Source organism: Glycine max, chromosome 15 (assembly GCF_000004515.6).
Source record: "Glycine max cultivar Williams 82 chromosome 15, Glycine_max_v4.0, whole genome shotgun sequence".
In the NCBI taxonomy this organism is placed as follows: domain Eukaryota; kingdom Viridiplantae; phylum Streptophyta; class Magnoliopsida; order Fabales; family Fabaceae; genus Glycine; species Glycine max.
The window spans coordinates 41421291-41439032 of record NC_038251.2 but is presented as its reverse complement, the minus strand read 5'-3'; the positions used below and the strand labels follow the sequence as shown (position 1 = coordinate 41439032).

At 36.2% G+C, this 17742-nt stretch overlaps 1 protein-coding gene across 1 annotated transcript; it reads right to left on the bottom strand.

The window, feature by feature from the left end:
- Positions 1–13591: 13591 nt before the first annotated feature.
- Positions 13592–14491, bottom strand: LOC106796172 (uncharacterized). Its single transcript, XM_014767747.1, has 2 exons — positions 14384–14491; positions 13592–13966 (listed from the first exon to the last, which is right to left on the bottom strand). The coding sequence occupies exons 1-2, from the start codon at positions 14489–14491 to the stop codon at positions 13592–13594; spliced, it is 483 nt and encodes a 160-aa protein (XP_014623233.1).
- Between the last annotated feature and the right edge of the window lie 3251 nt (positions 14492–17742).

The window sequence follows — 17742 nt, the reverse complement described above, 5'->3', positions numbered from 1 at the left end:
ATGTAATGCTCAACCGGGTACATCCATCATAAATAAACGAGATCACATAATTTAATTTCCCTCACCAAATGAACATTTAAGTGAACCATGATGTCAAAAAATGAAAGAGGAAAATATATATCCAATTGAAACAAGATAATAGCAACATCATTTTCCAAGTCATCTAACTTTAGAGGGTCAATGAATTTGCTACATATGGCATTATAGAAAAAGCATAGGCGAGTTATGGCATGCCTAACTTTGCTAGGTGTCATACCTTAATTTCATCTGGGGACTATTGTTTGTTGATCTTTTGATCCTCGCTAGTCGACTTAAGGTGTTGAACACCAGTTACAGTCTAAAGCAAGGAACCATTCAGTGTTTTGATCAGGAAGGCAAAAGATACCAAGAAAGGAGGGCAAAAGGGTCTTTTCCTTGGTTTTCCTGGACCCTAGAGACTAGCCTGGGCCACCAAATAACTTCAAGGTTAAGAAACCAGCTCGCCTAAGCGAGTTGCAATTGCCCCAAGTGACAATTTTCCTATAAATAGGCATACTAAGGGAGCTGAGAAGGTTTTCCAAGGTTCAGAAGTTAAGGGAATTGAGAGAAGAGATAAAGATGAAGAAGAAAGAAGAAAGAAGAGGAAGCGAGGCCGATGCGCTACCGAATCGTGATCACGATCATTCCTTACTTCGTTTCTTGTTCTGCATTCTTCGTGGGACCATTAGTTAGTTTTATTTTTTAGGATTGAATGTGATCTATGTACCCTTAGGGGCCCCCCTTGTTATTATGTGCACATCCATATTTTCCATCTATCATCCGTGATCTCATTTTTCTTTGTAAAGTTCAATCTTAACCGATCACTAGTGTTGCAAAATTTTCTTTAATAGAGATTGAAAGTTAATAACTAAAACCAAGATAAATGGGCCTTAACGATTCTCTCTGCTTTTCAAAATTTAAAACATCGTTTCAAGGTCCAACGCCTTAAACGACTCTTTGTTCGTAATTGAAATAAATCTTTCAAAAGCATAAAATCAATTTAACACACAAACATTCAGACTTAAAGAACTACATAGGTCTGAATTCCTCATCGCACTTAAGGATACATAGGAGCAAGGGCAACACCCTTGTCGACCCCAAAAAATAAAAAAAATATAAAAGGGAAAAGTAAATAATTTTGAAGTCACGTTACACACACTCATTCAAAGGCTATCGTCCCTTGTGACGAGCGCCTGGGGTGCTAATACATTCTCCATGCGTAAACAACTCTCGAACCCTTATTTTCAAAGTGCGCAAGCTTCTTTTTGGTTTTTCTAACATTTTCCTCGAATAAACGTTGGTGGCGACTCTGCTCGTTTTTCTTCCTAGGAGACGAACACTTTGGCCCATTTATTTTTGGCTTTCACCGTCCCGTCATGAGCTAGGTTGTGACAGATGGCGAATCCACTGGGGATGTTAGAGAGTTAAGCCATTCAATTAGTGTGCAATGTTTATCGTGACTTCTTCTTTCTTTATGTTCCTTTTCCCTTTTATCTTTTGTTTTGCCCATGTTTGTATATAACCTTTGCTATGTTGTTGTGTTCGGTGTGTGTCTATCTGTTTATTACATTCATAGTTAGAAATATTTTTTTCTATGCACACAGGGCACCTACACCTCGCGCACATGTTGAGATATTAGGCCCTATGCCCGAGTCTATGTGAGCCATAAGGAGTGGAGGTCGATCTTGGTCATGCTGGGTCTCCGACTCGCTTGATAACAATGAAGTCTCATCTAGAGTTTTCCTCTTTTGGTGATGCATTGTCGTTGATAGTCCCTATCGCCACAATGTATTATCTAAGAGGATGATATCTCTAGAGACTGGTAAGGTTACACGAAAGTACCCTTGGGAGTTATCACTAGAAGTGGACTTTTGGATCCTTTCCATTAGATTCCTAAATTAGAAGGCACATAGCAAACTTACTCTGGCTTGTTCCTTGATTGCATCATGCATCTCTTTATGGCATCGTAATGGACATATCATTCCTGCATTTATCATTTATCATATTCATGCATTGCATTTGCATAAGTCATTGCATTATCATACATCTTCATTTAGCATGCTTTTGTTCTGCCAACTGCATACATTCTATTTTCATCGTTCGCATACTATGTTCACTCATGCATGATCCTTGCATTTTCCTCTGCAAAAAAAAAAAAAACAAAAAAAAGAACAAAAAGAAGGTCCCAATGAAGCGTGAAGTTTACACCACATTCTTAGTTACGTGCTGAGTACCATGATGATAGCTATAAACAAACCATGCTGGGATTATACACTTATTTCTCTTGAAGAATGATTGAAAATCACGTGAACATGATACCTAATGCATTGTTAACTAGAAAAGGGTGGTTCTTTGGGCGTCTCATGTCAATCTCATAAATACATTTGTCATGTATAGCATAAGTATTCCCTAATCATTCATCTCTATGATAGGTTGTCAAAGTATTGACAATCAAAATTTCTATTCCTTGGATTATGGGGTCAAACCAAGCACATGCTTTTAAGAAAAGGTTTTCATTAGGTCAAGGTCAAGTATGGAAGTAACCAACTTGCAAACGTTGGGGCAAAAGATGGATCAAGTTTACATAGCTTTTGTGGCTACTGCCAACACATGATTGAGCTAAATGATTTACAAAATTAGGGACTGTTGATGTTTTATTTCCAGTTGCATTTTGGCCCTAATAAGATATAATGAACAATGTTGATTCGACTCTATGTTCTACTGAATGTCCTGTGTAAAATTTGCAATACTTCAACAAAGCATCATTCACATACATCCATGCTTTTTTTTCACATTGGTTGCATTGCTCATTGCATTCTTTCCTTGAAATAAGAACTGTAATCATTGTAATTAAAAGGAAAGAATGGGCTTTACGGTGCCCTTATCGAATGCATGCTAGAGCTAAAGTAATGAGTGAAATAAAGGAGGTGCTAGAGCAAATGAAGGCTGACATAGAGGCCATGAAAGAGCAAATGACCACAATGATGGAAGCTATGATGAGTATGAAAAGGATGATGGAGGTCAATGTGGCTATAGTTGTTGCCGCAAGTACCGCCACAAAAGTGGACCCGACTCACCCACTGGCTTCAATCAAGTAAAGCATCCAGCCTCGAATATGGTAGATTAGGAAGGCAAAGTGTTGGGAAGTGCGGGCGGCTCCCATTTTGTGCAGGTTCAGAACAAGCATTCCTTTCCACCATATGGTTTGCCTCCCAACTATACACCATCCAATGTTGCACACACTCTCGATGAGAATGTTGAAAACTCCGCACCCATACCCATTGAGAGCCAACAACCCCAATCTGATCATGCACATGTCTCTCAACCACAATTTAGCCGACTTCGAGCCTCACCTCGAATATGCTGCTGAAGGCAGGCGTTTTGCGATGTACCCCTACCAAACACTTTGGGGGGCCCTCAGTATCGCCCACAACCATAACCCTTGCATTTCGCGATGGGAAGAGTCCCTCCTGCTATGGTGGAAAGGGAGAAATTTGATCATATAGAGGAAAGACTAAGGGTCATTAAAGGAGGTAGAAATTATGCCTTTGCTGACATGGCAGAGTTATGCCTAGTGTCCGATGTGGTCATTCCTCCGAAATTCAAGGTGTCGGATTTTGATAAGTACAAGGGGACTACTTGCCTCAAGAATCACCTGAAGATGTACTGTAGGAAAATGGGAGCATACGTGAAAGATGAAAAATTATTGATGCATTTCTTCTAGGAAAGTCTTACTGGGGCAGTCGTCACCTGGTATACTAATCTAGAACCTTCCCAAGTCCATTCTTGGAAGGACCTAATGGTTGCCTTCATTAGGCAGTATCAGTACAATTCTGATATGGCTCCGAATAGAATACAACTACAAAACATGTGTAAGAAGGAGCATGAATCTTTCAAAGAATACGCCCAAAGGTGGAGGGATCTGACAGCTCAAGTAACGCCCCCAATGATGGAGAGGGAGATAATAACAATGATAGCAGACACGTTACCATTGTCTACTATGAGAAGATGGTAGGTTACACGCCTTCAAGCTTTGCCGATTTATTTTTCACAGGCAAAAGGATTGAAGTGGGTCTAAGAAGAGGCAAATTTGATTATCCTGCTTTGATGAATAAGAAGCCTGGGGCAAATGGAGAGAATAAGAAGGAAGGAGGAACCCATGTTGTGACTACCGTTCCTACATGGCCAAATTTCCCACCAGCTCAACAATATCAATACTCAACCAATATCAACCCTTCTCATTACCCACCACCCTATCAGCCAAGAACACCCAATCATCCACAAAGGCCACCCCTAAATCAGCCACAAAGCCTGCCTGCCACATATCCGATACCAAACACCACCCTTAACACGAACCAAAACACCAACCATGGAAGGGATTTTCCAAAAAAGAAGCCTGTAGAATTCACCCTAATTCCGGTGTTGTATGCTAACTTACTCCTATATCTACTCAATAATGCAATGGTAGCCATAATCCCAGCAAAGATTCCTCAACCTTTATTTTCCCAAGGATACAACTCGAATGCAACATGTTCTTATCATGGAGGAGTTTCGGGGCATTCCATTGAGCATTGTATGACCCTGAAACATAAGGTGCAAAGTCTGATTGGTGCAGGCTAATTGAGATTTGAGGAGGAGAATCGCTCGTGAATTTTGATGTTGTCAAGCGATACTGTGTATGATGCTTGGGGCAATTTGAAGGTTGTTGTTAGATGTCTCCAATGACTCATTATGATTTTCATATTTATGCCATTATTGTAAACAATAGTCACAATGCTAATAGTATGGATAAATTTGATGTCCTTGTCTCTCCTTCTTTCACAATTATATCTTTGCTTATTTAACTTTCACTAGATGTGAATATAAGCCAAGTCTGTTCAATCAAAAATTGTTCGTTCTCCATGTTTGGTGAGGGTGCTATAAACGATGAGTAAAGTAAAAAAAAGTTTGATTGGTTGTGTTTCAAATAAAAAATAAGAAGTACGAACATTTATGTGACCTCATTTCATCATTCTTAAAAGTTGTCTTTTAGAAAGGCGAGTCATCAAGAACAAGAGTCATTGGACTTAATCTGTCAATTGAAAATCTTTTAAATATTTCTCGTTCTTGAAAATTCATTTTCGAGAACCGGCACAATTTCTTTCTTTTTTTTTCCTTATTACAAGGTCATGGAAAAAGACAATAATAGATACCTTAGAGCCCTATACTGGAGCAGTGAGGGGCACCATGCATGAGCCTCAAGCGAACCTAAGGGCAGATCAAAAGTTCTCACCTGTTAGGTCGAAAACCTGAAAGGGAGACCTAAGCAAAAGTTAGGGTTAATATAAAAAATAAAATAAAAAAGAAAAAAAACAATCAGGAACATGGATCAAGGAATGACTAATTTTGCTCTTAAACACTCTTTAAGCCCAACCCAAAAGGTACAAGCAATGCTCCCGAGGTTCTTACTCAATGTAACCCTTAAACACTCTTTAAGTCTCTCTAATCCTTTCTTTCATAGCCCTCTTACCCCTGACCACGTTACAAGTCTAATAAAGCCCATGTGGATCAAGGAATGACTAATTTTGCTCTTAAGTTTGGATTCTCGAATGGAACCCATGCACACTTCTGATTGTTGAAAAAAAAAAATATATACAAAGAAAAAGAGATCCTCGAGGTTTCACACTTGCACATTTGAGAAGAAAACTCATTCAACCATGAGCTCGTGGGAAATGCCCAAAGAAAATTATGATAGTAGGGTAACATCTGATGTTAGTCATTCATGCAGACTCCTTAGGATTCCTTTTGAATCCAATGGTGGCCTTTGTAGTATAAATTCTTTCGGGATCATCCCATGTCATCAAGTTTCAGTGGGGTCGACAGACCCTTGGCATCACTCTATGATCTTAAATCAGGAAAGTTTCACTTGGTCACATACCAAAGTGTGACAATCCATTGCCATCCTTCAATGGGACGCATGATCGATCCCAAAGCCTTATGTTTCCTTGCTATGCAGAATAATAGAAGGTTTTAAACAAAAAGATAGGGGAAAACCCTAGGATGAATATTTCAGTTGATTGATTAAATGTCAAACGACTCCATTATTGTCACTCCAAAATTTTCAAGTGACTAAATCAAACAAAACATACACTCTGAGGGAGTCCCCGAAGAGATTTGCAAAAAGATAGAATGAGGTCTCATGAGTTATCACGTCTTTCAGAAAGAGACAGTCAATCTGTGTTTTCCAAAAAAAGGAAAAGAACCAAAAATCAATCAAATGAAAATCACAAAAATAGGAAAGAATGTCATGAGTGTTGCACAATTTTCAAAATTCAAAAACCTTTTGCATTACTAGATACACATCCTACATTTACTGCATTTCAAGATGAAGGTTGCATGTATCTGCATCCCAAAAATCATGTTCATATTATGATGTTGCACCATGTGGAGCTTGTAGGCCTTGGATCTTCTTCATCAATGGAGTCATTTGCTTCTTGAAGATTAATGACAGTGGAATGGAGAAGGAAGGAAGATGATTGGAGATTCCATTTCAAGGAAAAGATGAGTCATGAAGAAGTTCACCACCATAGGAAGTCATGGATAAGAGCTTGAAGGTAAAAGAAGATGAGTGGAGGGAGAGGGAGAGAAGGAGCATGAAATTTTGTGCCTCAAATAAGGTCTGAACTTTGAAGTGTAATTCTCAAATGATCAAATTTGAAAAAATGCACACACATGACCTCTATTTATAGCCTAAGTGTCACACAAAATTGGAGGAAAAATTTGAATTTCTATTCAAATTTCACTTGAATTTGAAATTGAATTTGTGGAGCCAAATTTTGGAGCCAAAATTTCACTAATTATGATTAGTGAATTTTAGTTATGGTTCATCCCACTAATCCAAGATCAAGTCCAAGATTCTCCACTAAGTGTGCTTAGGTGTCATGAGGCATGTAAAGCATGAAGGACATGCACAAAATGTGACTATATGATGTGGCAATGAGGTGTAGCAAGCAAATGCTCACCTCCCCCTCTAAAATTTAATTGGATTGGGCTTCTCCCAATTCAATTAAATTTATTTCCCAACACACACATCAAATATTCACTTAATTCATGTGAAATTACAAAATTATCCCTAATACAAAAACTAGTCTAGGTGTCCTAAAATACAAGGGCTGCAAAATCCTACATTTCTAGGATACCCTACCTACATTATAGAGCCCTAAATACAAGGCCCAAAAATAATGAAATTATAGTCTAATATGTACAAAGATAAGTGGGCTCATACTTAGCTCATGGGCCCGAAATCTACCCTAAGGCGTATAAGAACCCTAGGGTCTTCTCTTGCATCTCTGGCCCAATCTTCTTGGAGTCTTCTATCCAATGCCCTTGAGGGGTAGGATTGCATCATATTAGGCTATAAGTGCATAGATTTGTCTTCATATACCAATTTCCCAAATCTAATGTCCTATCTTTGAGTTTAGGATGAGAGGCCCTCTCAAAGAGTCAACCTCTTGTTTTTTCATAAGGTTGAGCCCTTTAATACTAGTACCTATTGGCTTCTTTCATAGGACTCAAAGTCCTTGCTTTTATCTTTCATAGGACTCGAAGTCCTCGCTTTTATCTTTCATAGGACTCAAAGTACTCGCCTTTATCTTTCATAGGACTCGAAGTTCTCGCCTTTATCTTTCACATGACTCAAAGTCCTCGTCTTTATCTTTCATAGGACTCAAAGTCATCACCTTTATCTTTCATAGAACTCAAAGTCCTCGCCTTTATCTTTCATAGGACTCAAAGTCCTCGCCTTTATCTTTCATAGGACTCAAAGTCCTCTGTCTTTTACATTTCAAAGACTTCAATGTCTTTAGTCATTTATGCTTTCAAAGACTACAATATCTTCATTTACATCTCAAAGACTTCAATGTCTTCAGTCATTTACGCTTTCAAAGACTACAATGTCTTCATTTACATTTACATGACTTCAATGTCTTTTGTCTTTTACAAGACATCAATGTCTTATGTCTTTCATAGGACTCAATGTCCTTGTCTTTGTGCTTCTTAAGACTCAACGTCCTCTGTTTCTATGCTTTCAGAAAAAATAAAAATAAAAAAAAACTTCAGATGTCTTTTGTTCTGCAGGACTTCAATATCCTCCGTTTTATGTTTTATAAAAATTCAATGTCCTCACGTTTTTTTGGTTTCACTTCCTTGGTTTTCACCAGTTGCCTGGTCGAATAGCAAGATCGCTTGAATGAAATTAGTGTCCTTATCTTTACTTCCCCTTTATTTCCAATAAAAGATAAGTAAAAAGGGGCAATTTTCATACCCTAATTTCATCCAGAGACTATTATTCGTTGATCTTTTGATCCTCGCTACTCGACTTACACTGTTGAACGCCAGTTACAGTGCAAAGCAAGGAACCATTCAATGTTTCGATCAGGAAGGTAAAAGATACCAAGAAAGGAGGGAAAAAGGGTTTTTTCCTTGGTTTTCCCGGACCCTAGCTCGCCCAGGCTAGCCTATGGCTCACCTGGGCCACCAAATGACTTCAAGGTTAAGAAACCAGCTCACCTATGCGAGCTCATGACTTCAGGACTAAGCCTTAGCTCGCTTGGGCGAGTTGCAATTGTCCCAAGTGACCTTTTTCCTATAAATAGGAGTGCTAGGGGCTGAGAAGGTTTTCCAAGGTTCAAAAGTTGAGGGAATTGGGAGAAGAGAGAAAGAAGAAGAAGAAAAAAGAGGAAACAAAGCTGAGGCACTACTGAATCACGACCATGATCATTCCTTACTTCGTTTCTTGTTTTGTGTTCTTCGTGCGACCATCGGTTAGTTTTATTTTTGAGGATTGAATGTGATCTATGTACCCTTAGAGGTCCCCTTTGTTATTATGTGAACTATGTACATCTATCTTCTCCATTTATCATCGACGATCTTGTTTTTCTTTGTAAAGTTCAATCTTAACCGATCACTAGTGTTGCTAAATTGCCATTAAAAGAGATTGAAAGTTAATAAACAAAACCAAGATAAAAACCAACTCATAACTAACTTCATTTCATCAAATATCACTTGAATTGTTTCAAGGTCCAACACCTTAACAGTTATCTCCACTTTTCAAAATTTAAAACATTGTTTCTGATGCAATCCTACCCCTCAAGGGCATTGGATATAAGACTCCAAGAAGATTGGGCCAGAGATGCAAGAGATGGCCTTAGGGTTCTCATGAGCCTTAGGATAGATTTTGGGCCCATGGGCTAAGTAGGAGCCCACTTATCTTTGTACATATTAGATTAGAATTTCATTATTTTTGGGCCTTGTATTTAGGGCTCCATAATGTAGGTAGGATACCCTAGAAATGTAGGATTTTTCAACCCTTGTATTTTAAGGCACCTAGACTAATTTTTGTATTAGGGGTAGTTTTGTAATTTCACATGAATTAAGTGAATATTTGATGTGTGTGTTGGGAAATAAATTTAATTGAATTGGGAGAAGCCCAATCCAATTAAATTTTAGAGGGGGAGGTGAACATTTGCTTGCTATACCCCATTGCCACATCATATAGTCACACTTTGTGCATGTCCTTCATGCTTTACATGCCTCATGACACATAAACACACTTAGTGGAGAATCTTGGACTTGATCTTGGATTAGTGGGCGGAACCATAAATAAAATTCACTAATCATAATTAGTAAAATTTTGGTTCCAAAATTTGGCTCCACAAATTCAATTTCAAATTCAAGTGAAATTTGAATAGAAATTCAAATTTTTCCTCCAATTTTGTGTGACACTTAGGCTATAAATAAAGGCCATGTGTGTGCATTTTTTTTCAACTTTGATCATTTGAGAATTACACTTCAAAGTTTAGATCTCATTTGAGGTACAAAATTTCGTGCTCCTTCTCTCCCTCTCCCTCCACTCATCTTCTTCTACCTTCAAGCTCTTATCCATGGTTTCCTATGGTAGTGAGTTTCTTCTTGACTCATCTTCACCTTGAAGTGGCGTCTCCAATCATCTTACTTCCTTCTCCATTCTGCTGTCATTAATCTTCAAGAAGCAAAGGACTCCATTGATGAAGAAGATTCAAGGCCTACAATCTCGACATGGAGCTACATCAGTTTCAAGGTCCAACGCCTTAAACGACTCTTTGTTCGCAATTAAAATAAATCTTTCAAAAACATAAAATCAATTTAACACACAATTATTCAAACTTAAAGAACTACATAGGTCTGAATTCCTCATCGCACCTGAGGATATGTAGGAGGAAGGGGGAAACACCCTTGTTGACCCCAAAAAAATAAAAAAAAATAAAAAAAGGAAAAGTAAGGGTGTGTTTGGTTTGCATTTTCATTTCCTGTTTTCATTTTTGGAAAACTGTTTTCATTTTCAAAAGATTAGAATTCTAAAAACATGTTTGGTTTGACTTCTTGTTTTCTGTTTTCAAGAAATAAAAACACTGAAAATGCGTTTTCAAAAGGAAATGTATTTTTAGATTTGCTTAAAATTACATTCCTTGCCACCGCATTTTCATTTTACCCAAAATGAGGTTTCTGGTATCAACTGAAAATACTGAAAATGATATTTTATTGTTTCCAGTTTTTGGTTCGTTTGAGAAAATATTTTCACTGAAAATGTTTTCAAAAATCCAACCAAACACATTTCCATCACCATTTTCTATTTCCGGTGAAAATGAAAACAGAAAACAACTAAACCAAATACCCCATAAATAATTTTGAAGTCACGTTACACACACTCGATTAAAGGCTGTCATCCTTTGTGACGGGCGCGTGGGGTGCTAATACCTTCCCCATGCGCTGAACTCTCGAACCCTTATTTTCAAAGTGCGCAGACCTCTTTTTGGTTTTCCTAATGTTTTCCTCGAATAAACGTCGGTGGTGACTCCACTCGTTTTTCTCTGTAGGAGACGAACGCTTTGGCCCATTTATTTTTGGCTTTCACCATCCCGACGTGAGGTAGGTTATGGCATTAGGCAAGATGTCTCATATCGCCATGACCAAAAGTTGTTGCATCAAGACGTGACAATCATGAGACTTTAAGCCAACTAATTTTAGATCTTTCACCTACACAAGACTCTTGATATTTGAAGAGTATCTCTGTGGAACTTTCGCATGTTGTAGACACTGAAAAAAACTTGTCTTCTCATTTCTTGACAAAGTATGAGATGCTGGAGGTAAGTATATTTTCTTACCATCAGACCTTGGATGTAACTAGTTATACCATCTCAGCTAGATCTTGATGAGTATTCAATCCTTTGTCTTGCCTTGAATGTTAAGAAGCATTCTGATGACACTATAAAACACATTTTTCTCAACATGCATAATATCAATACAATGTCTAACATCTAGGTCGGACTAGTATGAAAGATCAAAGAATATCGACTTCTTTTTCCATATGCAAGTTTTACTTGCTAGCTTCTTTTGAATCTTTCCAAATATAGTATTAATGCTCTCAACCTGCTCAAGAACTTGCTGACCAATTAAGGGTATCGGCGTAATTTTATGCTCTTGACTTCCATTAAAAGTTTTTTGAATCATTGGTAAGGGTGATAATTTTTCAGAAAACGTTGATGCCGAGTGTACACTACTTTTCTTCCATGTTTCAATTGTACATAAATTGTGTCTCCTTCACAGATAGGGCATGCACGATGACCCTTAACAATGTATCCACTCAAATTCTCATATGTTAGAAAGTCATTAATGGTACAAAATACCATTGCACGCAACTTGAATGTTTCATTTTGATTCCCATCAAACATGTCAACCACCTAGTCCCATAACTTTCTCAAGTCTTCAATCAAGGGACTTAGATAAACATCGATATCATTTTTGGCTATCATGGCCTCGATATCATCATAAACAACATTATAAATTTTGGCTTCATGCACAACAAATGAGGCAAGTTGTAAATTACTAGCAAAACTAGCCACAAACTATGCTTAGTGCTTAAATTGCTAAGCCCACTTAATTCTCTTGTGCTCCAAAGGCTCGATGGTCTTCTCTATATATATATATATATATAAAATGAGTACATAAGGTTATTTTTCCCAATGTGGGACTTTAATGTGTTTTTCTTAATCCGTGACCTACTTTGGGGTCAATTTTCACTAAGATAGAGGTCACTTTTAGTTTTTAATGTGTGTGGATGATTGTAGCTTTTATAACAAGCTTTCCAATGGCATAAGCGAAACCTTGAATAGATGAGTACAACTCAAGATGTGACATGACTTTTCTAGGATTTTCATCATAAAACTCAACCCTAGACTAGACACTTTTCAAGTATATCTAACATTCCTCTAGAATCAAATACAATATAATACAACTATAATTATACTGACAATATCAACAAGAAATATAATATAATAGCAAATAATAATATCATTATCACAAATACAATGCACAAGAAGCACACATGTACATGGGCATGCATAAGCACGTACAAGACAAAACCGATGATATAACAAAATGAAAATAACAAATAAAATACAAACAATATATAGAACAAGGTCCTAATAAGGGTTCTCCTTAAGGTTGTACCAAATTCTCAAAACTTCATGTATTACAATTTCTACTGAATTGAATCTCAAAGTTTAGATAGCTTATGACTTGCCCTAATGTTGTACCATAGAGCTGAAGTAAGTGCTGCACTTTGAGGCACTCCTTATCATTTGTAGGAAAGAAAAGATAACAATCATTAGCAAATAATAAGTGGTTAACGCTCGGTGCAACTCTACAAACCTTGACACCATGTATATCCCATCTTCCCTTCGCTCTTTTAACTAGTGCTGATAGCTCTTCCATGCATTCGATAAACAGATAGGGGAACAAAGGGTCCCCTTATAACAAGCCACACCTCAGGCAAATACAGCCAATTCTATCATTATTCATCAACACTAAGTAAACCACAAAGTTAATACACATTGATATTGATCTGTGCGACCCAGCGAGGTGAGAATCCCATCTTTAGCATTAAAAAGCATACATACATCCAACTTATTTTGTCATAAGCTTTGCTTAAATCTATCTTGAGCGCTACCTCCCCAACTCCTCCTTTTGTTTTAAAGTGAAGATGTTGAACTATCTCATTTTCCATAAGTACATTTTCAAGGATCACCTTTTATTCCATAAAAGTAGACTGCTCTTCTACTATGCACTTGCTTAGTAGAGGTTTTAATCGATTTGCAAGCACTTTTGATAGGACCTTAAATGCGATGTTACATAGGGAAAATGGACGCAAATTCGTCATGGACTTTGGGTTGTCACATTTAGGGATCAATGCAACGTTTGTGTCATTCAAAACTTGTGGGATAAAGCCAACAAGATTTGAAGATATTGCCACCACAAAACTCCTAACTATAGAATTCTAGGTCCATTCCATTACGACTCGAATCTCTGTCCGAGTGCATCTAAAACATAACAACTTGAATTATTCCATCTCAAAAGCCATTATAAACATATTATCATCCTTGTCCAAAATACAAGGATCAATAATGTTAAGCATAGGGTGTACCTCCACTGTTCTCTCCTTAAATAAGTCTTCAAAATAATGCTTTGCTACCTGACACATTCCCTTCTAGTCTTTAATCTATACTCCATCTTCACACAATAGACATTTGACTCTATTCCTCATTTTCCTTACTAACACGGTAGCATCAAAGTAACTAGTATTCTTGTCCCTCTCACGATACCAAAACATCTTGGCCTTCTGAAGCCAAAAAATGTCCCCTTGGATCATGAAGGTTTCCATTATCTTTTGGAGCTTGATATATCTAACCCCTGTATCTCGGTCATCTCGAATACGAACATTCTCCATCTCTCTCCTGCACCCTTGGATGTCCTCCTTAAATTTGACTCTTTTTCCACTTCTGAAGACATCAACCTTCTTAAAATAGTTCTTGTTCTTGTCCACAAGTTGCAAGCTCCTATGACCTTGCCAACTTGCCCTCACCACGTCAAGAAACTACAGATCACGAAACCAGGCATTTTTGAACTTAAAAGATTGATGCCCTCTCTTATTTTACACGACTAGAAAAAATAGTTTTAATATAACTACATTAACATCAGTTTTTGATAAAACTGATGTTAACAAAAATGTGGCATATTCGTAAATAAAATGAGCTTGATAACACTGGTTTTGAAAAAACTGATGTTAATTTGACGATGTTAACATCGGTTTTTGAAAAAAATGATGTTAATATAATGATGTTAATATTGGTTGTTTTAAAAAACTAATGTCGTTGGTTTTTTTTTATGTAAAAGAAGGGTTTTGGCCCCCAAATCCTTTTTGTCTAGCTCACTCATACGGTTCTCGCACTCTCTCACTCTCACTCTTCTCCTCATAGCACTACAACTCTCATTCTCCCACTATGACTTTCACTTGCGCTCTCTCACTATCACTCAACTCCTTGTGGCGCTGTGTGTCCACTGTGCCACCACCGTGTTGCTCATTGTGTCGCTGCATGCCCATCGAGTTCCACTCTCGCATTGTGCAATTGCTCTCGCGTCTCTTACTTCATTTCTCTTTCTCTCGGTGGTAGGTTCTCTTTTTCTCTTGCAATTTCTCTCATTTTTCTCTTGTTGTGTTTTGAACATATTTATATATTTGTAAAATTATTTACTTTGAGTTTACTTGGAGTTTGATTGAGCTAGGTGGTGAACACCACGTGTCTTTCAATATGCGTGAAAGAGAAAAAGAGAAACATTTTAGTTGATCTTGGTTCTGATGTTGTATGTATGGATAATATTGTCATTGACACTGACCCCCTTTTATATCCTATTACAACACTTTGTGACATGGAACTTGGTGATTAAAATTATGTTTAAAAGGTTGAATATATTAAGTTGGTTCTAATTCTGTATGTATGATTTTTGTTGTGAAAGCTTGTCCTAATTTGAATAGTTGCTTGTTTGTTTTGTTATGGTTGTTTATTTTTTAGTTTTCTAATTCCGGCAATTCCCATACACAGTATATAGAATTTTTTTTTCGATCTTTGTTCAATTTTTATTGTTTCATTTTTCCCTTGTGTTTATCTTTATGAATGATTACAGGATCAAACATTTTTATAGTTATTATGCATTATCTGTGTAATATTATTTTATATTATGAATCAATTAAAATTATATTTTGTCCAATATCAATGTATCTTTTAAATAACTCCCGTTATTTTGATTTGAGTAAATGGCCTATATATTGACTTTGTATATTATATCATTCAATTCAATTAGAAATTGTTATATAAGGCAGTTTTACTAATTTTTTTGATAATTACTTTAAGAATTCTATATATTATGATATTTATAGAATTGTTTTTACTAGTTGATAAGTGGATATACATTATTTTTTATTATTTTAGTTTTAATAAATATTTTATTTCTTTAATTTATTATTATCTGCATATATTCTGATTTTGATTTTTCGGTTCTTAGAATATTTGTACCTCTTACGCGCATTTATGAGTATTCGAGAGGAAGTAATTACTAGTATTATAAAACTTTGAAATAAAGTAATTCAAATTGGGAATACGGAAGGCGAATATGAAAAAAAAATTAAGCGTGTGCTCTTGTGTTCTTTTAATTGTCCGATATCAAATAATAAATAAGAATATCGATACCTTTTCTTTTTTTAACTTTTTCTTGTATTGTTGTTCTAAAAATTTGTGATGGGCTGATGCTACTCAGGCATAACACAAAATAATGATAAGTTTTTAGTCGAAATTTGTTAATATTTGTTTTGATTTTTTTTTTGGTGGATCAAATTTGTTAAGATTTTATTGTTGATTTTGATGTTTGATTTTTTATTTTTTGATTTTTTTAGATTGATTTATTGATGTTTGAGAGGTAATACAGGATTATCCTTGAGTCTTATTTATAAAACATTTTATTGACTCATAATGTAGTTAGATGAATCTTAATTAATATATTATATGAAATACATTATTCATGATACATATAGTTCATTCATTCTCAAGTCTCATTTTTATTTTATGTAAAGTCTTACTTTATATATCCAAGTTTCTCATATCTGTCACTTAGCATTCAAATCTTTTTTACTTGTAGGTACTTTTCATTTTCTTGTTTGCATCGTGATCACAAGATTTCTTGTTGGACATTATAGTGATCATCATCATAGGTATAAATGTTTTTCATAAACTTTTGATGCTTTTTTTTTTGTTACCAATACTTTTATAAGTTGTTGACTATGATTAATGACTATTGCTTTATATGCAAGTTATGTTCATCATGAGTGAATCTTAGATTTTCATTTGAGATTCAATACAATGATTCTTGCAGATAATTTACATTAATCATTGTCTTGAATCTTGAATTGTCCATTTGGACAGCTTGAGAAGAGTCATTTATTTATAGTAGATTCATACGTAAACGTTAACTTTTTTTCTTAAATTTGATGAAATTTTGGTTAGTGCATTTCACTTTGTTCTCCAGGTGCATACTTGATTATGATAGAATTCATGTCACCACTTCATGAGTACTTGGAGATTAATGTGAAATGCTATTGAAATTTTGTTAAATCTAAGAAAATAAAGTTAACCTTTACATATGAGTCTACTATAAATAAATGTCTTCCTGAATGGGATAGGCTCACACCTTTAATGAAAAAAGTGAGACTTTCGTGCATGGAATAACTTTGTGAGTGTCATAGAGTTATTAATTAGATGGATCAAACTTGGATGAATGCAAGTTGCATGAGCTTTGTGTATGAGGAAGGTGTTGAACAGTTCTTGGAATTCGTTTATGATAGAAGTCAATCGGATGAGGAGGGAAAATATTTTTGCCCTTGTATAAATTGTTTGAATGGGAGACAAGTACTAAACGACATACAAGAGCATCTACTGTTGATGAGATTAATAAGAATTATACGACGTGAATTTGACATGGTGAATTGATAGACATGTAGAGGGGGTCCTAAACTGAACCAGATGATGTAGAAATGGGAGATCGCTTAGAGGATATGATTCGTAATCTAGGACAAGAGTATTTTCAGCAAGTACATGCTCCTATGTATGGTACATTGGAAAATGATTCCAAAAAGCCTTTGTATCTGAGGTGCAAGAAGTCATTGACACTATTGTCAATGGTGTTAAGTCTGGTCAATGTCAAGGCTAGATATAGGAGGAGTGACAAAAGCTTCACTTCTCTGCTTCAAGTAGTGCATGATATGCTTCCAGAGGATAATATGTTGCCAAAAAGTTACTATCAAGCAAAGAAGATACTATGTCTGATGGGTATGAAGTATCATAAAATACATGCATGCCCTAATGATTACATATTCTATAGAAATGGGTTTGAAGATATGCATAAATGCTCGAAGTGTGGGATATCACGGTACAAAGTGAAGGATGATGATGAGTGTAACGATAATGAAAGCACAAAGAAAGGCCTCCCAATGAAGGTGTTATGGTATCTTTCAATCATTCCAAGTTTTAAGCGTTTGTTTGCAAATGGAGGTGATGCAAAAGACATTACATGGTATGCAAATGGGAGAAATTGCGATGGAATGCTCCGCCATATGGCTGATTCCTCCTAGTGGAAGAAGATTGATCTTTTTATCCAAATTTTGGAAAAAAAGACAAGAAATCTTAGGCTTGGACTTGCCACTAATGGAATGAATCCCTATGGTAGTTTAAGCACTCAGCACAATTCGTGGCCTGCTTTGCTAGTTACTTACAACTTGTCTCCTTGGTTGTGCATGAAACAAAAATACATGATATTGTCTAT

Bases quoted from the DNA above. Each gene is read 5' to 3' on its own strand.
- LOC106796172 (XM_014767747.1), bottom strand. From the start codon at position 14,491: ATGCGAGAGTGGAACTCGATGGGCATGCAGCGACACAATGAGCAACAC. The intron at 13,967-14,383 runs GTGAAAGTCATA...CGTGATCTGTAG, and splicing joins GTGATAGTGAGAGAGCGCAA to TTTCTTGACGTGGTGAGGGC.